The following is a 26662-nucleotide window of genomic DNA, read 5'->3' on the forward strand; positions in this document are numbered from 1 at the left end:
AGCGAAAGGTTTGGCCCAGCATGGTCTGAGAACTGGTGTTGACACCCCTGTGCTTGGCTAGGGCAGGGGGACTGCTGGGGTGCCACGATGGCCCCATGGGAGGGCACACTACAGCCAGTATTGGGGTGCTGGCCATGTATCCTGCAAAGGCCAGACAGAGAGAAGATAAATATTTGGAACCCCTGGAGCAGCCCTATCATTTCCTTATGCCTCCCCTCGCCAGGGATGGGAGCGAGGTGCTGGCTCCTCACACCAGAGTGTGGCTTGCAGCAGATCCCCTTGCTTCAAGTGCAAGTGAGGGAAGGCAGGAGGTAATCATTAGAGACACTCTAAAATGATTGCATTAATTGAATCTTATGAAAATGGAAAACAATGGCAGTGGGTAATAATAAAACCCCACTGTAACCATGCACATCTCTTGTTTACTAGAAGGTGCTTCACTGACTACAGATTTACTCTGGGGCACAGCAGGAAACTTTTCTCCTTTAAATTTAATCAGCCCTTTTTTGCCTTTTTTTTTTTTTTTTTTTTTTCCTTTCAGAGAAAAATACCAGCTATCAGATCTGTGTTTCCCATCCATTCCTAAGACTCCTCAGTGCAGTGCCTGGAGGTGATAGTGTGAACTCACTCAAGAATGTGAAGGCATTTTATAAATCATTTGGTTCCAGCAGGAGGGGGAGAAAGGGAGAAGGCAGAGGGATGATATAGTTTACAGCACATACTCAGCAGTAACTCCCAACTGTCAAACTTCAGCATTTTCTTCAGTTGCAACAGTGGTTAACAAAAAAAAAAAAAAAAAGTTAAGAAAGCAGACACAAAATGCACATAGCAAGTTTAATCAACTTGCACCTTCCTACCACCCCACTGCCCAAATCTATCTGGACACTATCACAACCCAGAAAAAAAGTTGTACAAGTGAAGATAGGGCACTGAAAAAGGAGCAGAAACGAACAACACGAACTGCTGTAAACAACTTGTGGCGCCCTTTTTTTTGTGCCAGATAACAGCAGCAGAGTGAAAGGAGTGTGTTTACGAGTGTGGCTCACTCTCCTCACCTTCCTCCTGCCCCTTTTGCCATGCTCACTACCTCCTGGGAAAATATTTGCAGACCATTGCAAATAAAAGTCTCCTTCTCACTTTCCAAGAAACGGATCTGGTACTTTTCCATTTCAGTCACACTAGAGCCAGGCTTCAGAGAGGATTTTATTCTCACAACTCTGTGAGAGTCGCCCTAAACTTTCTTTCCAGGTCCTAGCTAGCAACTTCTGCAATTAAAAAATAGTATCTAATTATCTATAGAAGTCATGAGGCTTCTTCTGGGAGCCTGGTGTCACTAAAGGGTCCCCCCTGACAACAGCAGCAGTCCCCTATGGTGCTTTCAGGAGCTGTGCATTGCCCTTCAAATGCATCTCCCTGCTGGTGCACACAACTCCATGCTTACAAAATTAAGGTTACTTGGAAAGCACCTGATTAACCCAAGTATCTGCAATATGCGCAGACATACAGGCTTTTCCTGAGTGTGCAAACCCAGTATGAGTGTGAAGGTCTGGATCCATTTGAAAGCAAACCACCTTGTACCTGTAAAACCACAAGATTCATAAAGGCACTACACCACAGGCAGAAACCAGAGGAAGCTGTGAAAAAATGACACAAATTTCTCTAGTGTGTAGATACATTTGGAAAGGTCTGGAGGCAACAGAACACCTCCTGTGCTGGTCAGGAAGTCAGAGCAAAAGAACACCTGAGTGTGAGTGGGAAAGTGCAATCTCTTATCTACACTCGGACATTCCCATCTGGATGAACCAAGCTCTGGCTGAAGCCACCCACAGAAGTTTAGGTTCTGGTAGCTCAGGTACAGTGAAGGATAAGTGTGAGGAAAACTATGTTTTGCTAAGAAGTGCCAGACTGGCTGGGACTGGAGTCACAGAGAATCTCTGATGCCTTTGGGTGGACTTGTTGGAAAACAGAAAGACATTCACCCACCCGTTCACCCACTGCTGCCACTGCCTCTCCCTCAAGCCTTCATCCCCTTCTGACTTCTGCAGGAGGGGAGCCAGCGCCTCCCCAGCTCATCTGCACAGCACAGCTCCCAGCACACATTCCTAACTTCCAGTGGTTTGACCACAGAGGGTAAAATTTTGGCCAGGGAGCATTTCCGATGGCAGGAGAGCAGCGGTGAGCCAGCCTGGGTTTCACTGCTGTGATCTCTGAGTGGAGGGTTCCCACTCACTGCCACAAAGAGACACCACCTAAATAGATGTGGAATAATGAATACTTGGGTGAAGCGACTGATTTCAGAGGGGGCTTTTATCCACAGGCCCTGTATTTATAGTTCAAGCCTTTTCAATTAATACGCACACCCTAAAAGAATTAAACTACTAATTATCACATTTTACTGTGGTTCACAGAACTTTCATCAGATCTAGTAAATGAAATCACGAGTTCAGCAGAAGAAGCTTTACTGCGCCAAATTATGTCAAGGGTATATCATGTTGATAATAAAAGATCACTTGGTTGGAAGCCTAACCTAGAAGGTTGGGGAGGCGTAAAAAGTTCACATTTTGGATCATGCTGCTCTGGTGTGGGCGTTTTGTGTTTTTTCTCTTGGTTATTGTGGAAGGCAATTCTGCAAGTAAAATTTTCCCCTTGTCTTACATTACCGAGCATTAGGGAATTTTTACATAGAAAGGCAAATAGAAAGGTTTGGGGTTTTGTTTTGCAAGCCAGACCTTGGCATCGCATCCTCTCTCCACTCATAAACTCCCCTCTCCACTCAACAGAAATTAAACGATGCCCACACCACAAATAAACTCCTTTCCCTAAGTGCCCAGCTTCCTGGTGGGCAGGGTGGTGTTCCAAGGCATCCTCCAGCCTGTGGTCCGCTCCGGCGGCCGCAATTACCCTGACGCAACCCAGCTCTCAGCTGTTAATTAAACAGCAACTCTCTCAAGAAGAGAGACATTAAAAACAGTTGTAGTGAAAGCTGGTGGCTGCTCACAGCTCCAGCTGCTGTGTCCTGGAACATGGGACACGGGCAGGATGGCTGCCTGCCCATCCCAGTGCTGCCACAGAGGAGGAGGCAGTGAGCTGACACTGAGGTGCCCTCGGGACAAAGAAAATCCTTGACCCCGCAAAGGGAAGCTCAAGAGTTCCCTAAGAGGCTGCTCCTGGCCATCCCATTTCCAAGCTGCCCTCTAGATGGCCCTTGCTGTTATCTCGTGGATAAAGATTCATGGAAAGGAATGGGATGGAGCAACAGAATAAAAATGCATTTTTGAAACTATTTAGAGTAATTGCAGCTGTATTTACGCACCTTATCCATTGGAAAGGTTCATTGCCTTTTTTTTTCTGTACACACACAATGGGAAATAAAAATATATACTGGAGCCACACTTATTTCTCCTCTCCTTTGCAGTGCTCAGCCACTCCAAGCATAATGAACGTTTCATGTCTTTCAAGCACTGCTTTGTCATGCTATAAGCATTCATTTCATGCTTTGAATATTTCCTGTCATACTCGCCTTGGATGAATTTTTTGTGGGAATGCTTTGCTTGTGAAGGTTAATGGTTAGCAGCAGTGGAAACTGAAGTCCTCTGTCAATCCCCAAGCCTCGAGCACTGCAGGTCGCTGATGAGAAGGGTCCCCAGCCATCCCCAGCAGAGGCTGCACAGCTGACCCCACTGACATCCCCGTTTCTGGCCTGACTGACAGTCAGAGCCATTTGCCATCGCTGGATTCCCCCAAGAGAGTGCCAGCCACTGTTTAGCAGGCTAAATCCTGAGCCTACCACAGGACCCACTAAATCCTGGAAGTGGTGTAACTGTGCCTCACAGTCTGGACTCCAAAGAGAATATGGTATTATAGGGAAAAATTGTGTATTCTTTCCTAATAATTCAGATGATTCTTCATGATAGTCATGAATCTGGATGGGAAATACACCTGGACGCTGCAAAGCTTCAATTCTAGATTATTATGATTGAAATTCTAGTTCTTTCTGGGAATGTAATGCAATGAAATAAGATGAAGGAAATGCAAGACTACATCACGCATAAGCTAAATTTATAACCAGACATATCTGCTTTTGTTTCCTTGGGAAACGCTGGCTCTCAGAGCTGCCTACAGGCACTCTCAGGGGGTGATGAAACACAGGTTGGACCTCATCAGACCTTTCTTGGCTGATGGGTCCTGTTAGAGTCAACAACCTGTCCTGCCCAGTCCCAGGGAAGCCAGAAGAGACCAACCCCACCAGTACTCCCCAACTTGGCCACAGCTTCCAAGCCTGGACAAATTTCCCCACTGCTGTTCCCAGTCAGCAGACAACGTGATCCGTAAGGGTGCAAATCTCTTCAGAATTTGGTCCTGGCAAGTTACAAAGGTGCAAACAAGCTGACATCACCAGGAGCTCTGACTTCAGCGCCAGCGATGAGATTCCTTATTGGAAATGCTAAGGGCTTTTTTTTAAAGCTTTTTCTGAAGAAAGTTAATTTTAGATTAGTCCCTCAGGCTGTGATAACTCCTCAGCGTGGCTCTGTAAACAAGAGAGGAGAGTCTTCTTGCATTTATAAGATTCTGATGCAAATAATCCCATGAACAAGAACATTAATAAAAGCTGCCGTTACTGTATTACTGCCTTTGCAGCTGTAACTGATAGAAAACTTTCTCTGCAAGGCTCAGTTATCTCCTGAAAATGAGGTGTTTCAGGAATGTTAGTCATCTGAGACCGTGTATTTTCTAACAGCACCAGTTCCAGCATTGTGTGTTCAGAGGGCTGCTCGCGTCCTTGCACTCCTCAGGTGGGAGCTGAGGGGCTTATCCAAGGACAGAGGAGCCTCCAGACAACCCCAGCACCTCCTTGGAGATGGCATCCAGCTCTTTTTTAGCTCTGAAAGCCTGTGAGGCAGCTGGACTCCACCTGAAGCAGTGGAGAGGAGAGGTCAGGCATGGCCTGAGCAGAAGGGAAGGCAGAATATTTCCTCTTGTTGAAAATTTGGCTGTGGAAGGAACCGGATGTCACTCAGCTGCCATTTAACCTGCAACGTTGGCTGGGTGACGGGGACAGGCACCAGAAGCAGTCCTAGTTCTGAGGAGGGTTTGAAGGGTGAACTCTGAGTCCGAGAAGAGTGCCCAAGCCTTGGGCCAGGCAGGCTCTGCTTCCACTGGCCGAAGCCATCCCACTGCTTGGAATGCCACATTTGGGACCAGAAAGAAAGCATTCACAGAGGGACTGCACTCTGCAGCCTGTTAGTTTAGGCAGAGGGGTCTTCCCACAGGCAATCTCCTCCTCCCTTTCAGCCAAAGCTAAATCATGCCTTCTGTGACCAGCTTTGCCCAGAGAACTTCTCTTTGCGTTTATTCCCACTGTGGCCTTCTCTTTCCCCCACAGCTCAAGGACCAGAAATTCTTCCTTTCTGTTTTTAGGCATGCAAAAGTAAGCATATACTTAAGCATTTTTTTTAAGGTTTAATACTCAAGTCCAACCCTACTTAAGCAAAGAATTCACAGATGATATTTACAAGTCCAGTGTAATTACTGCAGGGCTGAAAAACGAGTTCTGCGAGTTACGGTGCATCATTGTTTTTCTTTTTTTTTTTTTTTTTTAATGTTTCAATTAACAATGTGCCTTTCATTTCCTGCAGCGCTCTTAAGGTACTTGCAGCTCAAAGCAGTGAGACTGCATTAAAGCTAAAAAGCATTTGGTTTGGGCATTACACATTTTTATTTTTTAGAAAAATACCTCTCCCTCTTCAGAAATTGTTTGAGCAATGGGTTTGGCACACATTTGCAATCAGCTGTAATAATGAATGCTGGCCTGCTCACTTGAAATGGGAGAATTTACCAACTTCTTCAAAAAGAACTCGCTCATCTACAATCAAAGTGCTGTGCTACCAACTCTGAGCCACCAAACCACAGTCCCCCGCTCGAGAGGCACGAGCAGCCTGTCAGAAATGACACAGCATTCTCCTGCTTTGCACAGCACACCTCGTGTGCACCTTTACGCTGCACTTATTAATTCACCAGTGCCACCACATCAAACACAAACACTGCCTGACATCCATTTACTGACAGCAGCAGCAGCACAGCTCTGTACCACAGTTATTAACTGCTCGGCTACATCCTCCCTGCCTTTCTCCAGAGCTCAACTCCTGATGGAGCAGAGCAGGATCTGACTTTTTATATTCTCTGAAAGCCAGAATCACAAATATCCCCACTTTGCAGACAAAAAGACCAAGAGGTTTCCCTACAAAAGTTTAAAATAATCCTACTTACAAAAAGAAAATCTATCTGATAGCTGTTTCCATGACTGAATGTGAGAATAAAAGCCTGAGAGTGTCCACAGCAGTGCTGAGCTGGGAATTCAGTTGTTCCTGATCCCCAGGCATGCAATCACTTCACTACATCAGACTACCCATTTTGTCATCCTCACTTCACTGAAAACTAGTTTGTTTGTAAAACACGACACCAAACCAGTGCATTTAACAAGCTTTTAAAATCAATAACCACCCCCCCCCCTTTTTTTTTTTTGATTGGGTGAATTGCAAAATCACTTTGTGGTGCCAACTGAAATGAAGCTTTTACATACCATTAGGCAACTACAAAAGTGGGGATTTTTCCACATGGGTGTTCCACCCAGCTGGTCAGAAAAAAATCCCTTGTTAGAGCAAAATATCAGGGCATCAAAAAATGCTCTTGCCTTTCAGTTGAAGTTGCTGGCCTCTTTCATTATTGCTCCTGCAAACTTCCTCACCCATATAACAAGCAGAGGAATTCTGCATTTCCTGCCTCTCCCCAAAAAGCTGTTTCCCAAAAAAGCAGCACACCCTGTGTTAGTTTTACCCCCTGCTCCAGCACAAAACATCTGGACCTTGGACCGTCCATGCACCAACAAGTCCTGTCTCGCCTGCATGTTTGCTTTTCATGGCCATCATGCTGCATCTCGCTCTTTAGAAATAATTAAATGCTTAATATTTCTGTTAAATATTTGCAGTGGTGACTGGATGACTGCCTGGAAACTATTCTGGCTTAATGAAGGCTGAGGAAAAGACCAGAGTTGGTGCTGAAGCTGCCACTAAGAGCAGAAGATGTCACCATCTTCCCTGTCTGTGATGATCCTGCTCCAGAAAATGAACCAGCAAAGCCTACTAGAGAAAAAAAGCAGGAGTAGCTCTAAAAAAGAAAAGCTATTTCTCCCATGAACTTCACTTCAATGAAGGTTAGGCATACAGGCTTTGCAAAACAACACATACAATTTAGAATGATAAATTAAAATCTGTAGTAGGAGGCCTTCTTTTTCAGGGCCGTATAGTTGACCCTCCTGAACCTACATTACTCAAGGTATGCAAAATATATGTGTATAATAAATAGCTCTAGAATTTATGGAGTGGAACAGAAAGGATATTAACAGGCAAGTAGAGAGGCTGTATAACCCTCACAAGGCCTTTAAAGATTTATTTTTTTAAAATGAAGGAATGCATGCATGGAAAAGGCAGCACTGAATCGATACACTTCTTTGTGCCTTCCAGAAACACATGCAAAAATGCTTCCAAATCTGCCCTCAATCTGGTCACTCCACTGTTGGCATCAGTGGGAATGAGATTATTCACGATTCTATTTTTTCTTTGATGAAAAAAAAAAAAGAAAAATTTCCTCTCTGTGTGGGCTCATTCCCACTCTCAGTAAAATCAATTACGAGCCTCCCATTGACTCCGGAGGGATTTGGATCAGGCCCTGTGGAAGTGGGTCTACAGCAAGTGTAGAACAACGCAGTTAATATGATTTATTGTGTCCGTTTCTGTGCGTGCAGTTTTTCATTTTCTAAAGCCTGCAGTTTTGCTTTCATCCTCACGTCCAGGAGATAAGAGCTGCAGATTTGTGTTGATCTACGCCGGGTACCCCGGAGCTGGGGGCTGTGTGTGCTGGGAATGAGCTCAGCCTGCCCAGGGGGAAGGAGCCCTTCAGGGCCAACACTCTAGCTTAGAAAATCTCCCACACACGCACTGCAGAAGGTGCAGAACCAGTGAGGAGGCTGCTGCTGTGGTGGGGAAAAAAATACCCTTTAGTAAAACTGAGAAAAAAAAAAAGAAAAAATCCTTTTCCTGTTTATTAAAAAAAAAAAAAAGAAAAAAAAAAAGTACCTTTTGCAGGTCACCAGCAAAGTTCCAAGAATTCGCTAAAAGATTGTTTTACAAAGAAGGCTCAGGCTCCAAATCAGAGATATTTCATTTCACTAGGCTTTTACAGATTCTACATTATTAAACACTGACATTGCTGCTTTTCGGGGCAGTTGTTGAGTAGCAAGCTTTGTTAAAGACTAAGAAACTGCAGGGTAAGATGAACTGTGCTTTAATAGCTGCGAAAGAATATTATCTAAACATGAAATAATAACATGCTTGGTGCCTAATACATTCTAAATTAAAATATGATTTAATAAACACAGGCAACATATTCCCCATAAAAAAAAATAGCAGAATTGGCAGAACAAAAATCACAGTTTAGTCAGTTCTTCTCTTAACCTTGCAATCCTTTGGCTACAAATTAGAATTTCTGTGAACAGGATTGATAAGGGAAATTAGGCGCTGTCTTTCAGAAACAACAGCAATGTTTTAAGATGGTATGTTTAGAGATGAACAGCACAAAATCTATCAAAATATGAAACCTTTCATATCTAATGGAAGGAAAATACAGGAGCCCAAGTAGCCAAAATCTCAGCAGCCCAATGAGCCCTATGTTCCATGTCCTATGATTCATGCTTCTAGTTAAAGGTTTTTATGTACCTAAACCTCTTCTTCTTCCCTTAATATTACACTCTAACCCCAAAGCAGTCCAGATGAAGCCCCTCAGCCTCACTGTCCCTTGTAGAGGTTTAAGGCAAAGCAGTTAGTTCCTCTGTGAAAGTGAAATCCCACGTGTATTACTACAGACACAGTATTTCTACATGGATTTACACATCCCAGAAATGGTGACAGGGCTTCAGAGGCATAAACCCTTCACACAGTTTCTTTTCTGTAGAGTAGACCCCAAGTGTAGTGGATAACACAATCTACCTTTAGGTCTTACAAAAAAAAGTTCTGGTTATAGATAAAAGAGGTGAAGAAAAACTACGACTAATAATCATCCCTTATTCTAAGTCCTAAATATTAGTAGCAAAACAAAACTCAGTTGCTGATGGCCCGACAAAAATTGTTGAGGTCTACCTTAGCTAAACACAAAATGGAAGAGAAGCTGTTCCATTACACACATAGTCATCTTTTCACATACAGTCCCCACAGAAATCCACTATTACGGAATGATTTTTTTTTCCCCCCAGGTTGCTTTACAAAGCAAGCCATTGGTTCAGTAGAAGCCATTGCTTCTACTTTGAATCTGTCCTGGTCCAGAGAATATGAGTTTTCCCAAAAGTCCCAGTTCTGCTAATGCTTCCACTGCAGCCACTGCCACTGGAGAACATGGAGAGAAGCACCAAGGAGCTGTAGCTGAACCTCCCTGATCTGTTTTCCTGTTGTATCTGCTCCCCTGAAGGTCATGACTCAAGGCCCAGGACTGAAAGCCTTTGCTATGGAGGAATAAGGATAAGGGTTGCATACATCAGGCTCTTTAATGGCATCTCCCTAATTAAAATTAATTTTAAAGGGGGAAAAAAAAAAAAGTCTCTCTCCAGGACTGGACAAAGAAATGCTACCTTAGATTAGTGAAACAGTAGCATTTTAACTATGAGGAGAGTGCACAACCTATTTGTAGCCATCCCATGTCAATTATTCTGAATCATCTTTTTATATTAGACATGGGGGAAAAAAAAAATCTTTATAAATATGGGCTGTTTTAATATCCCAAAGCAGGAGCAGCAGGTAAGAACTTACCATTTTCTGGCTGGTCCTTAATATCAGCTTCACTTGGCTGGCTGGGACTTTCAGATTGACTTGAATCTGAAAAACATAAAATACAGCCAAAAATTACAGGGTCTGCTGTGGAAAATAGATCAGAGGCGCCAGACTTCCTCAAAAGGCTGAGAGTACAAACTGAGGACAGGAGTGTTGCACTAGGACATGATAATGCAAAAGTCCCGTGCCTAGGTAATATGTTTGCTAGCCAAAAAAAAAAAAAAAAAAAGAAAAAAGAAAAAAGAAAAAAGAAAAAAATTAAAAAAGGGAATCTTGTTTGTGGCACTACACAGAGTGCTCGGGGTGTGTGTTGGCATAAATTAAGCTTTGAGAATCCTTCTTTTTAAAGAAGGCATATTTAAATGACTCTCCTACATGTTTTTTATAATGCAGCCTCTATGTTGTATACAAACCAGAGCCTTACTCCAACACATAGTAAAGTCTCAAAACATATCTCCAAGCAGGCATAGAAAGGTAACTTAGCAACCCTACATAGTCGTGGAGATTGTTGGCTACACATTTCTGGAACAAAATCTGCAAAACTGAGGGAAGAGCTGATTTTTTTGGCGTACTTTCGCAGTGGTTACAGCACCACAAGATCCCTAAAATGCACGGTGCTGGTGGTGATTTGAAGTGGGATAAGTGAGTCCAGATACTGGATGACCTGCTTTAGAACTTGTGTAAATAATCCCACAACCTCCCAGCTAACACTCTCCAACGAGCAAAATTTATTTGCCTAAAATAATAAACGACCTATAAAGGGGTATGTGTAAATATGAGTGTTTTGCATTTTTTACACGCTATTAACTTTACTTTATGTGAAAATGACCGCTCTTTGGTCCAAAAATTATTCTTAGTAGAAGCTTTAGTCAAATAGCATTTTCCTTCTTAATTATTTCTGTCACTATGAACTGGAAAAAAAGTCCCTTTACCTGTGGGAAAAAATATTTTTAAAGAAATCCCTCGAATTACTGTTTTTTTGCAATTAATACATTTTTTTTTCCTTTCCCCAGAAATTGTTCTGTAATTTACTGATCCTGTAGAAAAAGTTTTTGCTGTGAAACAAAACTTAGGCGATGAAACCGCTTGCTAATGCCTCAACACCACCCCTCATCGTGACAAACCCATTTTCTGACTTCACCTTGACTTTGCAGAGTTTGGAACTAGCTGTCTGAAATTTGACCACAGTTCAGTAAGAAGTCAATGCAAGATCAAAAGGGCACGACACTTAACTGTGATTAAATTGAAAATCTTACTTCTATTGCAACAGAATCATAACACCACCCCTTCTCTTTCTTTGAGGTATTAATAGTGCTGGAAGAAGCAGTACTACCAGTGACCTTGGGTCAAGCAATGCTAATTTATTGCTTTAAAAAGGCTCCTTGCTTTTAAGCAAATGAAGATTTTAATTACCGCAGAGCACTATAAAGAAAATGCCTATTTTAAATATTCAAATTTTTTTTTTACCTGCTGACTGTCTGCTTTAGGTATCATTCAGAAGCTTAGAGGACAATCTTGTATAAATTAAAAACTACAAGTAAAAAAAAGCACTCACAAAACAAAACTTGATAAATTCCAGAATATAAACATGCTGAATATTTAGCAAAGAAAGCTACAGTCATGATGCTTTTATTTAAAATCAATTAAATCCCCCTAAAAAGTGATATATACTCAGTGCGTCCCAGAATCCATTCCCTCTCTTTTGTATTTATTATTTTTAATAATTTTGCCAATGGATATAAGGGGGGAAAAATATCCTCACTTCTGCAATTTTGTTTTAAATATTGATCTACTGAATTATCTGTCCCTGAAGCTGAAATCAGTGTCAGCAGATACACTATGGGGGTAACATGCACAGTGCTGTTGTATTCTGGATTTTGGCAAGAAGTTTCATGTTTCCTATACCTCAAAGGTAGAAACAAAGGTAAAATATCAGGAATGTAAAATATTTAGTTAACATTCAAAGTCAACATTCAACAGATTTAATTTTACAGGGCGGGCATTAGCCCTTTGCTTATTTTTTAGGTTTTACTTTCCCTCCAGCCAGCCATGGCTCAATCAGAGTTTGGGCTTTATGTTTCAAGTAGGCTCGGAATTCCACAAAAATTTACAGATTTGGAGAAGTTCCTGCTGAAATGTGGGACTGGGAGCATGTCTCCCTTTCCTTAAATTTGGAACGAGCCAGGGAGGCGGCGAGAGGGCCGCGGTGGCGGCCGCGGGAGCCGGGCTCGGCGCTGGCACCTTGGCTCCAGCACAGCCCTGCAGCCGGTGGGCAGCACACAGCCCGAGCTGCTCCTGGCTTGGGAGGAACAAACAAAGTACTTTTGTCTGCCTCGAGTGCTGTTTTTCCAACACCAAGGCTAGTGGCACAAGAGGGGCTCCACTGGCCGTAGGACGTTTGTTTGCACGCTGAATCTTTAACTTTCTCCTTTTATCACCTCGGCTCTGGCGATGGCGTTTTTCCTAATTCTGCTTCCCCGCAACCCACCCCTTCTGCTGAAATTAAATATTAATTTCCCAGGAAAAGACAACAGAGCTTTAAGAACTATTCTTCATGGAGAGGCACAAGGCAGTAAAGCACAGGACGAGGTAGAATTAAAGCCACTCAATCCTGCGGTGGGGATCACGGGAGGCTACCGAAAACATGGACTGGGCAAGCGTGTGCTCAGCATTGTTATGCAAGGTGGCATCTTGTGGAAACCCCAGATAAGAAGACTGGGTTGAGGCACTTAGCCAAAATGTTTTTATGCAGAATTTTGCTTCCCTGATTTTATTCAGATGCCGCAGATGATCCGGCACATATAAATGTGCCGCCACATGGTTAAGGGATTGGCAAAATCAGAGCCGTTGTGTTTTACAGTCTTGCCTAGGACGAGGGAGTCTTGCTCAGCCTCCACCACTCACTCTCTGCTTTTTCAGCAGTTGGCACTAACTCCTGTCTTTTTTGTTGTTTTGCACATGGAAACTTTCAAATTCCAGTTTTCTGAACGTTTCATGTTTTGCGGGCTCGGCTACAACAGGAGGGGGAATGTCTGTCCTGCTGAGTCAGTTAGCCAAACAGGTGACCGGAGGAATAAATTAATTTTTGCCCATACATAATTGATATAAATGGAAGATCGTTTTCATAAGCATTTGCATTAAATCAATAAAATCACTTACTATAGAGCAGTTTAACAATTCATTTGATTTTCTCTTTTCTATATTTTTGATAGCCATTCTGCAAAACAGTATACACTTTATGCCTATTTTCTTTAGCAACAACACTGCCAGTTAAATTCTACCACCTGCAATAATTAGAGCCATTGGAAAACATACAAAACAAAATATACAGTAGATGTGAGCCCTCTTGAATCCACGGCCCCCTGCAGCAATGAGTTTCATTGGTGCCTTAAGCTAAGGCTGGTAGGAAGCCAAAGAATCTGTATATTACAATAAAGTGCATGTTATTAAGGGGAGGATTTAAATGATTTCAGATGGAGTTGGAAATATTATAGTGAGGAACCACTATTAAGATTGCTGATTAAAAAAAAAAATCACCAAGGAATCTAGTTTTATGTTTAAGGAAGCTTAACCTTGAATAGCACAATGGGTTTTATCTGGGGGCTTTTTTAGTTAGAGAAAAGTTAGTGGTTGGAATTTTTAACCCTGAGCTAGCTGGGGTTTGAGTGAGACTGTGCACTGGGCTCAAGGTTACTGGTCAAGAGAAGCTCAAGGGGATCTGATATCAACCACAACCATGGCAAACAGAATCAAAAGAACATGTTGAAGCTATTTTACTCTCTACTTCCAAGAATCAATTATGATTAGGGGAAAAAGGGAAAAAAAAAAAACCCCGCAAACAACAAAACTGGCTAGTTTTTCAAAGTAGCATTTCCTATCACGTCTCTATTCTCTGTTCCTCTTTGGATCTGTTCCTTAAGCATATGCTACCTCAGCACGACCAAGCCCCAGATCTGCCTGATCCCAAACCCTGCGCAGGCAGGGACCTCCAGCTCCGGGACAGAAGCTCTGGACTTTTCAGGCTGCAGTTTTCCTTTTCAGCTGCAGCAGGAGCACGGCTCCAGCTGGGCTGCTCGGCGGCTGCATGGAAGCAGGGCTGGCGGCACTGGAAGGGAGCGCTCCATTGTTTGGAAAGAATAAAACCTTCCCAGGAAAGTCTGGCCCGTGGACAGGACCAATGTCAACAGACTGACAATGTTGTTCTTTTTTGTAGACCGTGACACAGACGGTGAAGTGTTGTTGCACTCCTCCACCAAAAAAAAGCCTCTTTTGAGTGCCATGGCACTTCCCAGTGTTAAACCACTCCATGGCCACCTGACTGGGGAGAGACGGGACACTTCGTGGAGCACTCCCAAAAACACACTGTGTTTTCCAGGGCAGGCTGAATCCAACCTGGAATTCACTGGGGTGGCAGTGACCCTCTTCATTGTCTGCTGGTTTGCGCAGACCCAGTGAATGGGTGCCAAGATAATTTTTTACCTCTGTAGAGCCGCTCCCTAGCAGAACCTGAGCCTCTCAGCAGCCCGTGAGCTACCACAGGTGTAGACACATCTATCCTGGAAACAGTAAAGGTGATCCCCACGTAGTGCAGGAAAAAAATGACCGGCGATGCCAGATGAGCAAGGCAGCACCGCCACTGCCCAAGCTGAGCCTGCTCTGCAGTGAAATACAGCAGGTTCCTCTCCTCCACCACCAGCTCAGCACCTCACAGGAGCACCACAAAAGTGCACAAGTTAAATTTTCCATTCATATCATGTTTTGGGGGTGGGGGGAATACTGTATAATAAACTGACATATTTTATTCAAGTTTCAGAGCCCTATTTGTAATAAAAAATTTATATGGCTGGGTTGTGTTCATGCAATAAATTTTTCATCTATAATTTTGGGCATGGATTCTACCAAAGATTTATATACATTAAAAAAAAAAAATTGAAATAATTCTCTTTTATATACAGTCTTATGTGGTGAGCTTAAAGGATTTACAAACAGAAACCAGGACCAGGACTTGGGCTTTTTTACACTCACTTTCCCTTCATTATACATTAAAATATAAACACATAGGGGTCACTCCATATATGCTACAATTATTATTTACGGCGATTTTGGTGGCTACTAGGATTTCTTTAAAGGAAGGCCTGGCTCTCCATTTTACTCCAGCCATTGCTTTCAAGTCAACTTTTATAGGGAGTTCAAAGTGCTTCATTATCATCTACCTCACCATCACACATGTACACACCCGCACCAGATTCCCAGTTTTATTCCATACCCCTGCACTGTGCACCCCATCCCCACGGCTCCCCAACGAGGTTCTGCACTGGTAAAATCCCTGTGGTGCCAGCTTGTTTTTTTTTTGTTTTATTTTTTTTTTTTTATAAGGCAAGGACTCTTAATTCCTGTACACTGGGAAAGAGATTATCTTTGATAATGGAAATGTAAATCAAAGCTTGCTGTTGTTTATTCCAGACAGACATTTGTGTGTTAAGTCTGTTTATCAGGCAACACTTTGTCTAAGCCAGGAAGTAGTCAGCCTTTGTAACAAGATGTATGCAAATGATTTTCCCATCAGCCCCTGCCACAAAACTTTTGTGGCAAAAAAAAACCTCCTTGTTACTTCACCAGTAAGACGCTCCTAAGCTACCCCATAAGCAGACTAGCAACAAAACAGCCAGCTAGACTATGCTGATGAGTTTGAATGAGCCCAAAACATGTGCCCACAGTCTGTTGCTCGGTATTGTAAGCAGACTTTGTGTATTACATCTGTTTATCAGGCAACACTCTGTCTGCTGGGCCGGCTTTGTACCAAGGTGGACGCAAACAAAGATCTCCACAGCTCCCTGCCTAACTTTTTTTTGGCTGCAGAAATTCCCCCTTACTTCCCTCCTCGCTGGAAATAAGAATGCGAAACTTCACCGAGAGGCTGCGAGACCCTAAAGCTGTATCAAAATGGTTTCATTTTAAATCAACTTTCTTTGTTCTCACAAGCCCATAAATGATTTACTGCTATCGTGTGATAGCCTAGAATGTGGGGAATCTGTGTATTCCCATATTTGTTCCTTGATATTACAAACAAGTATTTGATTCACTTCTAAATGTTTGTTTTTAAAACAGTTTACAGCCTTTGATTCCTGCTTACTGATTCATTTCTGGAACATTTTCTATTTATTCCTTTGCAGTAGCAAACGTTAATTTTGACTTAATTCAAATTGTCATCAAAGGCTTCCTTAAGAAATCCCACAGCACAGATTTTATTTGTTATAATAAAATATTCTTAAAGTAAACATCGTGCGACTGTGTTTTTTTAATTCCAAGAGATACAAAAATCCGTTACCCAAAGGATTCAAATTGGTTCAGCCCTTTTTCCTAGACAAAATAAACACTTTAGGACTTTACTTGTTTGTATTCTCCTCAGTGGTGCTGTATGCATCACCAGCTAAAAACAAAGAAACTTTTAGCTGCTCAGACAAAATGCAGAAGCTCCCCAAACAACGAAGCGGGGGGGTGGGGAGGCATTCAGAAAGTCTGACAGTCCATTCAATATAGGGATGATGGCCATAATGCATCCAGGGTCCCCTTGCTAATTAAATATGCATTGGCACAGTTTTGATCGATGCAAGCCATGGATCAGATGACACACCTGCAAAATCTTGAGCACAGAGCTCCCAGGAAAAGGAAAATACAGGCTGTCTCCTTATCTTTGTTTTCAAAGGCTCTCAATTTCTGTGCTTAGATATCTAATTTAATTCTCTCACCCCTCAGCAAACTGGATTACGAAAGTCAATACTGCCATTGTGCATCGACAGGAACACACAGCTTTCCTTTTATTCAATTTAGCCATGACCTTTAGACAAAGATAATGACAACTGTCTAAAAGTAAGGTAAGGCCTTAAGGAAGACCCTGCTGAGGGGCCCCTCTCGCTTTCCGTGGCTCCTCCAGCCAGGAAGAGCCCACCAGCCATGGAGCAAATCCAGAAATAATTTCCCTCCCCAGACCGCAATGACCAGGAGTAGCCTGGCAGAGTGGCTCCCTCGGCCACCAAGGGCTCTGTCCCACCCTGAGGAGCTGGGACACCTCAACACCAGCGGCCAGACCCTCAGGAGCCCTTTGCCAAGAGGTGGCCACGTCTCTGGATGAAGCGCTCTCGTGCCAAGAGCAGAGCCGGGCGCTTGCACACGGAGGGACCACGCTGTCCCATTTTTCCTGTGGCTGTTGGGGACACAGTTGGGTCAGGAGAGTAGCACCAAGTTCTCATTTCTGGCCCTGGCACTCGGGAAGAACCGCGACCCTTGAGCTCCTCAGGGAGCCGCACGGACCCGCGTGGCGCGACGGCGGGAGGAGGAAGCGGCACGTGGATTTTCCTGGAGCTGAGCTGGAGCCAATGGAAATGACATTATTTTCCAATAGGTCTCGCATCAATATTTTTAGCAGCCTCCCTACAACGAGATAGCATCTTTCTAATACATCTGTAAGGGAAGGAGAGAGAACATGCTCCCAGCTAACGAACAGCTATCAGGCAATAATCCACTTTGGTACCTGCAGATACAGGTTGTACCTGAATCAGTGATGGAGGCATAGAAAAATTCATATTGATTGAGCAGCCCAACTCCACAAAATGTGAGCTTCCATGCTGCAAAGGGTTTTAATTCTGCAGGATTTTTTTTTTTAGCTGCATTTAAAAATACACTTGGCATTTCTAGCTGTGGACCAATATTTTTCTCATGTCTTTTTATACAGATTTGGAGGGAAAGATATTTGTAATGGAAAAAAAATATGTGCAAAGTTGGATTGCTAAGTTTCTGTAATCTTGGGAAATAAAAAAAAAACAGCCTATGTAAGAGCTACAAGAAACCATATGGATCAACAAGAGCTGCCCTCATATCCCTAGGAAATATATATTAACCTACATTTCATCATCATAAACCCCAAAATAAAAAATCTAATTAGAGTCTCTACCCTCAGATTCACTTGCAAAAAAATTTGCTTATCCCCCTCACAAAATGATTTACAGTACTTACATCCATTCCTTCAGAGTGATTTAAATTTATTGAATCATTTCAATTTTTAGAGAGCTTCCATTTGGATCTGTACGGGTTTCTAGACATATGCAGTGCTCAGTTATTTAAAATTAATTGCAGTACAATAATTTTAAATTGCTTCACACTATACAAATCTCAAGTGCTTTGAAATATTTGAACCATTCTATTTAGAAGCCATCAAACTTCTGAGCACATGCATCAAAGAGTTGTTTTAAAAGCCAAAGGGCCATCCTGATGATCCCAAAGTGCAGGTGAGCTCAGCTCTGGGCATGCTCAGTGCACACGGACCCGGATTTATAGAACAATTCAACAAATTTTGCCTGAATGTCAATCTTTAATTAACAAAAACTGATCCTGCAATAATTTCAAACCACTAAAAAAATTCTAAAACTAGAAAAGCACTGTTATAATATAATGGCATACATTAAAACTATTATTACTTCTAATGTATATTTATAGAACATCCTTTTATCCTGAAAATTAAAACAGCTTATTAACATTAAACTAAGCTTTACAACACCTCTGTGGGAAAGGTGAGCATAACTATGCCCACTTTATGCAGGGATGAAGAAGGCACATAGAGGTTAAGTGATTTACCTTGAGAGGCACAGTTACTAACAGGAGTAAAAAGCACAGGGCCGGGCTCTTGAGCTCTGGATAATGAAGTCTCCCTCCCACCAATGAAGCCATTACAATGGCAATGGCAGAGCCCACTTAGGAAGCCTTCAACTACATTATGTAGAAAATTACTTGGTAGACTAGATCCAAAGTCACCTAGAAGGGGATATTTCCAGTCACTCTCGGCTTCTCTTTCACTTGCCTTTCTTTTTCTCATTACTTATTTTGAAAAACAAGAAATAATTTCTCTCCAGAGTATTTTCTATCTCAGTTTAACAATAACAACAGCAGAATTTAGGGTGACTAAATAGCTGGTTTTGCAATGCCTGACTTCATCTACAAAGGCAAGTGGAGATGAGCCTGTGTGATGAGCAGATCTGGTAGCTTTGGTCAAAGACTCTACATTCTGCTTTTGTGCAGTTTTACCCTGGTGAGAAAACCAACATCAGCAAAGCAGGATTATGTCCACCATATGGTGAGACTCCATTGGCGGTCGTACAGCCACCCAATTAATCTCTATCCCCCACCATCCCCTTGTTATTTATTTATTGTGACAAACTCATCCTTCTGGGACCCTAGGCGGGGAGCTGCGTATTCCCAGGCTATTGGCGTCAGTGCCCATCCTCATCCTTTATCCCAAGCAGGAGCTGGCGAGCTGGCGCCTTTCCTCCGGCCAAGGCGCGCGGTGCTACAAGGTCACGCCCAAGGAGGATCTCTAGATTTTCCAGAGCAGATTTTTTTTTCAAAACTGCCCTCCATTAAATAGCCAAATCAGCCCCTGAGAACAAGCACACGCTTCACAAACTGCTGTCCGGAGCTGGCCATTCTAACAGCGCGTGGATAACCACGCTGTTTGTGGAGGCCATCAGAGTGCTCCTGCATTTCAGCCTGTGCCTATTCCTAAGGTTTCTCCACAGCCTGAGACATTCGAGGTTTCATCAGCCAGCAAAAACAAAGAAAAACCTTCACCACACCAACAAACTGGGCATGAGCCCCAACCTCCTCCTCCTTTTTCAATCTCTCCCACTTCTCCTTCTTCGAAAGGACAAGTGTAAAATTTTCCTGTCATCAACCGAAAACTCAACTAGGAATCTATATATCCAAGAGAGGGAAGAATACATAAAAAGATCTAATATCTCAAAGAACGGGCCCATATTCCCTATTCAGGATTATTCTATTTCACACAGGGAAAAAAGATGCTGATGATAAAGATATGTGTGACCATTTAATAAATAAACAAAAGATGAACTGATATTCCATGGAGATTCTGTCAATAGCAGATTAATAACAAGTTACAGATGAGGCAGCCTAAGCAAAGTTTAGGTACTATTTTTTTATTGTGGATCTACACTTGCAGTCCCGTTTTCACAACTCTTTTATTTTGATGTACCTGACACTTTTCCTCTTGGCTCCCATTTCAGTCCCTCTTAAGTACATATTTGGTTGTAGTGGCCAAATTTTTTTTCTTTTTTTTTTTTTTCTGGCAGATGTCTTTTCCTTGTTCTGTGCACTGCGAGGAGTTCAACGTGGCATGTGAAAATTTTCCATTTCAGGTTTTCTTAAGCTATATACAAAATTAAACTGCTGGCAAAAATACATAGATATATGAAATTATACAGCAGAAAAAGCTGCTCGATAGCTCCCTTTCTTCCCTTCCTCCCTTCTTTTTGCCTTTTTTTTCCCCAAAAATAATTGCAGAAATATTGCCATCAGCCCGAAGCCTTTCTCCAAGTGTAAAGTCAGAGGGTTTTGCCCACAAAGAATTGCCACTGACTGTTGCTCCGTGGATCTGTTTCTACTCTCACAATATTGTAGACTGCGAAGGAGAACTGAGAATTACCATAAAAATCGGGACGTGTTTTGTTGCATCAGTATCATGTTGGCATCAACACCACAGACTCGGGCAGAAAAAAAAGCAGCCTTTTGGTAGGCAGCCTACTTGGTCTGTGTTTCTGCTGTGTTTGTAAGCCATGCAAGTGGAAGAGAAAGTTAAAACTTGGAGAGAAGTAACATTCTGCAGGCTCGGCACGAGTTACAGCAAAATCTGAGGTCCAACCACCATAAATCATGGAGAAACGGAATTATTTCTGCACCTCAAAGGACAGTGGATCATTATAAATATAGGAAAGAGTTGGGTGTATATATAGTTGGCCCCCTGAAAAAATATTCAGCATAATGTGTTGACTCTGAAAATGCATCCTAAAATCCATTTTCACTTGGTCCCAGCACTGAAAATCCAAATTCTGAAGAAGGAATTTAAAACCAGAAAAGTCCAGAGCTCTCCAAACCCGTAACTACACTGCGTAGACGAAATTTTAATCAAACTTTTAAAGCCATGGTTATGATCTGATGAACAGACAGCTTGACTTGATTACATTTTTAAGTTTCAGTTTCTATTTCTGTTTTAAGATGAAAAAGATCATAGAGTGTCAGAAATTTGAATACTGAATAGCAAAAGCTCTTGCAGGTTTAGAAAGCATATAGAAAAGCTGGCAAAAGAAAACGCTATTCCATTGCCACCATCTGCTTTCTGGCATATTGAAGAAACTTTACTAACAGCAACATTTTCTTGCATTAGAATATCTGCTAATTAGTTTTGTTGTAATTTTTTTTTTTTTTAATTACCTTTTACACAGAAGGCAAATAGCCAGGTTTTTTGGCTGGCTACACCTTACACCACGTCTGATAACATTTTCACATTAAGTTCAGTTTACCTCACATTTTTTTTTTTCCTATCAAAATCCTATCTTTAGCATAGTCAAAGCCTGCAAAAACTTTGCCTTGCTGAGACTAAAGAAAAAAACATCAAACATATGAAGTGTTAAAAATCGCTGAATAACTCAAAGGAAAAAAGATAATTTTGAAGGCGTTTTGGCTGAAATCTATTTTCCTTTGAATTGCATGAGTGTTTTAAAATGTTAAAAACACTACAGAGTGACTAATGAATGTAAAAGAATGATAAAGAGTATGGGTCCAGTTATCAGTGATGTGCCTAAAACAAAATAATTTTGGACAGTCTGCCATGCAAATATTGACTAAAATGTCATAAATAATGTCTGCAACAAAGGGAATCCTGCAAAGGAATATTCTGTTGTACTTAATGCATTGTAGAGTGTGCCTTTTAGCAAGCAGTACGTTACAGAGCCTGAAAACTTCAGTTGGACAAAAAAAATCCCCCTAAAATTTCTTACTAATGCTGTTTATTTATTTTTTTTTTTTCAGAAACAGACCTTCCAGAAAGTTAACGGTGCAGCCTTATATTTGGGGAAGGGTTCACTTAGAAGCCTTTCTAAGGCTTCAAAAGAAATGAGTTTTTCAAAAATTATGAATAGACCAAATGCAGCCACCTCGTTGACTTACAACTACTTCCTCTGCCATTTTTAACAGGATTTTCACCCATTTCTCTGCTGGCAGGGAAGAGGCTCTTTGCAGGTCTTTGTCAGAATATACTGAAATCAAATGCAAAGACATTAAATCTACCACTGCCCTGGGCCAGGGCTGAGAGGTGGCAAAGCTTCTTTTCCAGCACTTCTTAGGACCTAATTCTGTCTCAGTTCCAGAGTCTGACTGGCTCCAAGTGTAGGGTTAGAAATAAAATCCTGTGAGAACGATGGCAACACACAGAGCGGGCAGGAAGGGCTCCAAACCACCCTCAAAATCACAAGATTTTAGTAATTTTATTATTTTTTTAGTAGCACTGGAATATGATGTCAAAATGAGGGAAGCTGCATTAAGAACTCCAGATTACCTACATCTCCACTGACACACTGTGCTATGTGTAATCACAAACAACCCAGTCACTTTTTTTTTTTGAAAGTCTACTAAAAAAATTAAACAATCGGGTCTACACTGAAACCTTCTGCATGTGTTTTCCAAAATTTCATTTCTGAGAAAAATTTCACAGCCACTGAGATGACAAAAAACAAAGATATTTTACATTTCTAAAGCATCTTTCATCCAAGATCAAAGAACAATATCAACAATAATTCTCAAAATACTCCTTTGAAAAAGAAGTACTAAAAGGAGTGCTATTAAATTCATTTTATCTTTATCTAGCTTGATCTATTTTCTTTAGAAAATGCTGGTTACTGTAACATCTCTCTAGTCAGATGAGGACTACAGGTTAAGTGACTTGACCAGAAATACTTACTAGCTCAGTGGAAGAAGTGATAATGCTCCCATTTAGGAGTCAAGGATTCTAAACCTTTCATCCACTAATTAAAAACATATATACATATAAACTGATGTAGGGAGCATGAAAACTCCTCAACCATCATGTGATGGAGGTGCCACCGAGTCAAGGGAAGGGTCTGGAATCAGCAGCACACAAACCAGTTGGCAGGACATGCTGCGGCAGTGTGGATGGACAGATTAATAAGTGCGTCATGGCAACAAACCACAAATGAAGAGAATGAGCACACATTTGCTGTTTTTCAAACCCCTTGGAAAAAAAATTAAGTCAAATTTCTTATCAAAGATGAAAAGCCCTTCCCCCCCCCGAACCATGCAGGGAAGTGCTCCCTGCTCTCCCGTGGAGGCTCAGGAAGAGCTTGGGTTTTCCAGCTGCACCACGGGTCACCCACAAAAAGATTGGTGGGCTGTGTGGCAGGGTCTGCGGCCAAAGAATTTGTTTAACACGAAACTCAGAATTACTTAAAAATAAATTACAAGCTGCGTTACACACCATATAATTCAGCCTTTGGGCCAAGATAATTCTTGACATAACCCAACTGGAATTACACCGGGGAGAGACATAGTGCAGTGCTTTCATAAGGATCCTTTCCTTATCATTCCTGCAATCAGGCCGTATGTGGGTATAACTGATAATCTCCTGCCTGCTCTGTAACATGGATGAAATGTTATCGACTCTTCTGTCTCATCAGAGAGCAGCACACGCTCTGCCAGCGTGCACAGAACCCACTGCTGATAAAAGCAGCCCCTGTTTGGAGAGGTGTGCTTTACAATCCTTGTGGGTTTTTTTTGCAGCAGAGGAGCTGCTGGACAATGAAGAAAAACATTTCAGCTCCCCTGAAAGTTTGACTGTTCCTTTTCAAACAATGCAACACAAGATTCGGGACATACTGCTGACACAGCAACATCAGTGCCTCAAAGAAACTGTGGGAAATGTCAAATTTATGGTCCTATGGGTGATTGGTGGAAGGTTTCTTACCCCCCCCTTCAGCAAGCCTCTGTCAAAAACAGAGCCTCTAGAAAGTTTTTGGCTACGTCCCAGCAAAGCAGAAGGAAGCTGTATCCCACACTTCCCTTGGGACTTAATGAAATATACAGCCTCTGGGCTTCTTTCAATTTGGTCTTTCAGATTGCTAAACCAGTGAAAGAAGGATCCTAGCTGTCACAAACGTCACATGTTTGGGGTCACCTGCTGCTCGGGGGTTCTCATGCCAGTTGTTGACATAATAAGCACCCCTTACACTTTAATTACAATTCACAGTGTGCAAACTCTGCAATCTGCTTTAAGGCAGACAGTCTTTTAAATCAACACTAAATTCTACTACTGTTCGAGCAGAAATGGGAGGAAAAAGATGTCCAGCTGACTGAATAATTGTATTCAAATATTTGTGATCCCAAAGAAAAGTAAGCACTATCCAGTGAAAAGAGCAACTGTATTGTCTGTAACACTTCAGAAAGCGTAGTTAAAACTCGACTTGCTCCTCACAGTCACGCAGACGAGGCACGTGAGGCGTTTTCATTTGATGAGCTCTTTCCAAAGCTCCTGCTAGCACAAACCTGAGCACCCAGCTGTGTTTGTCTCCGAGCACGGAGCAGGCTGGACACAATGCCGGACACTGGGATCGCCCAAGGGAGGGAGGGAAACTCTCAAGCCCTCTTAGCACGAATTTCAACAGGACTTGTGCAGTGAAAGCCTAAATGGGAAGACGTGTTTATTTTACTCTGGAATGCTTTATTTAGTTCAGTACAAGAAACATTGGGTCTACTTAAAAATACTTATTATTTTGAGAAACAGATGAGAGTCCTTTGGTTTCCTTGACCGCTGCCTCTTTTTTAACTATTACTCCTAATAAAGACATATCAAGACCACCAAACTTGAATAAATTGTACCAGTTGGAAAGGAATAAAAGCCTCCTCTCCTTATATGTTAGAGAAAATCCATTTTAGTATTCATGCATCTAAAAATGCCTCCAGTAAATTATACTATTTACAGGGCCTTGGTCGAATCCACCTTTTCCCATGGAAAAGTAAAAGACCACGAGAGGGGATAGAGAGCTCTGGGAGTACTTCTACAAGAATTTCTGTGTTTGCCCTGCTGTAGAAACGCTGTTAAATTGTGGGTTGTGGATCACACTGTCCACACAGGAAAGGCAGCACAAGCTCCAGCAGCTGCGCTCTGCACAAATTCACCCTACATGCTCTCGGGGAAACAAAGGAGAAGTCAACAACCTGATACGAGGGCCTGTTCCTATTAAAATCAACAGGAGTGACTCTGGCCACAGGAGCAGTTGTCCAACTGGCTTCTTTAGGAAAAAACAAGGATGGATTTTCACCATACTCAACAGCCAAAGTGGCAGGCTCCTTCTGCCTCGGCCGAGAGGGACAGAACCTCCTCTCGCTGCCTTTGCCGTCGCTGCTCTCCCTCCTCGCTCGCTGTACCGGCGACCTCAGATAAACTCGAAACGTTTTGAAATTATCATCAGACTGTGAAGCACTTCAATGAAAATCTATAAAACAAATTTATAGTGTGCATTCATGTGTATTATATATACACTTAGAATGGGATTTATCATTTAGCTGACCTTTGGAACACTGGTATTTTTAGATCCAAAAAAATGTGTGTCGATTGTACTTCAACCCAGTCCCCTCACAATGTACCAACTCCTTGATATCTTACTACAGGAAAGATAATTGCAATGAATTTTTATATTTCAGCACATGGGAAGATAAGATTAGACAGTAGGGACATAAAAGCAAACTGCACCACATAAAAGATAAGTTTCTGAAAGTTACAATTTACACCAAATGTTACAGATTAAAATGTTCGAAGCTATTTATAGGATCTTGTGCTGGTCCCATTATAGACCATGGGAAGACAGCAAAGAATCAGCTCTACCTTTTCCTTAATCACTTCCTCCCATACCTAACAACCCTTTGGAGCTCACAAATTATTAATGATATTAAGACTATTACTAATTCCCATTACCACTCAGGTAAGGACACAGGTGCCTCAGCAAACTAGTCCCAAGGTCACATGTGCTGCACAGACCTCACCATCCAAGAGGATTGTTCCTACTCTAATGGGATTATCTACAATCTGAACAACTCATCCCAAAAGGTAAATAAACATTTGATTTCCCTCTGCCTTCTGCGTGTGCCATGTTTGCTTCTGTCAACCGAGTGTCTTGTATTTTTAAAACGGGATATTTTTCTTCTTTATTCCCTACTAAGTTGCCACCAACAGTGGCTTGTTCAGTGGAAGAAATAAAGAATAACAGCAAGAGAGGTACATTTACCTCCATACAAGGTATAAAAAATCGGAGCTGGAAAGCAAATCAGAAGTAGGGAAATGTAGTTAGGGAGGCACACAAAGTGCCACATGATTCATCGACAGGCAGCAGGCAGCAGGCACAGCCACTGCCCACCAAAGGGCACAGGTGCAACGGCAGAGAAATAACCGAGTTCAAAGCAAAGTTTGTAGCAGAGTGGCTAACAAATGACACCCTCTGGAAAGCTGTCCTGGCAGCCGCCAGCACACGGCATCCGCTGCCTCCGGCTGAGCCCTCGGACTGCTTCCAGTGCCACAGAAACAAAGAGCGCTCGCCGTGCGAGGCCAGGCTCCGACCAGCACGCTCAGGAGGGATTTTTCAATCACAGCTTAGCCATATTTTCTGTTTTCTTTCTCAAACTCAACCTTCTCTGAGGACCGTTTCTATGAATAGGCTCAAATTTCAGCCACTTCTGATGAAGGCCTTTACGAAAAAAGTGTTGCTAGAAATGTCTGACAAGGGAAAAGTGATTTTTTTTTTTCCCCCCCGTACTATACAATTACTAAAAACATATGGTGGAAGAGATTCCGTGCAAACCTGGAGTGTGGTCTGTTTTCCACAAAGATGAGGGAGGAAAAGTTGCAGCCCCAGCCATGGGATTGATAAAAGAAGGAG

At 42.2% G+C, this 26662-nt stretch overlaps 1 protein-coding gene across 9 annotated transcripts in view; it reads right to left on the reverse strand.

Annotated features, from left to right (window-relative positions):
- Positions 1-26662, reverse strand: part of NFIA (nuclear factor I A) — a 249925-nt gene that overhangs the window by 104147 nt on the left and 119116 nt on the right. For all 9 annotated transcript variants that reach the window (XM_053951098.1, XM_053951095.1, XM_053951096.1 and 6 more), the window contains exon 3: positions 9855-9920. In XM_053951098.1, coding sequence (XP_053807073.1) covers positions 9855-9920 — 66 coding nt within the window. The remainder of the gene's footprint in view (positions 1-9854; positions 9921-26662) is intronic.

This window comes from Vidua chalybeata, chromosome 9 (assembly GCF_026979565.1).
Source record: "Vidua chalybeata isolate OUT-0048 chromosome 9, bVidCha1 merged haplotype, whole genome shotgun sequence".
NCBI lineage: Eukaryota > Metazoa > Chordata > Aves > Passeriformes > Viduidae > Vidua > Vidua chalybeata.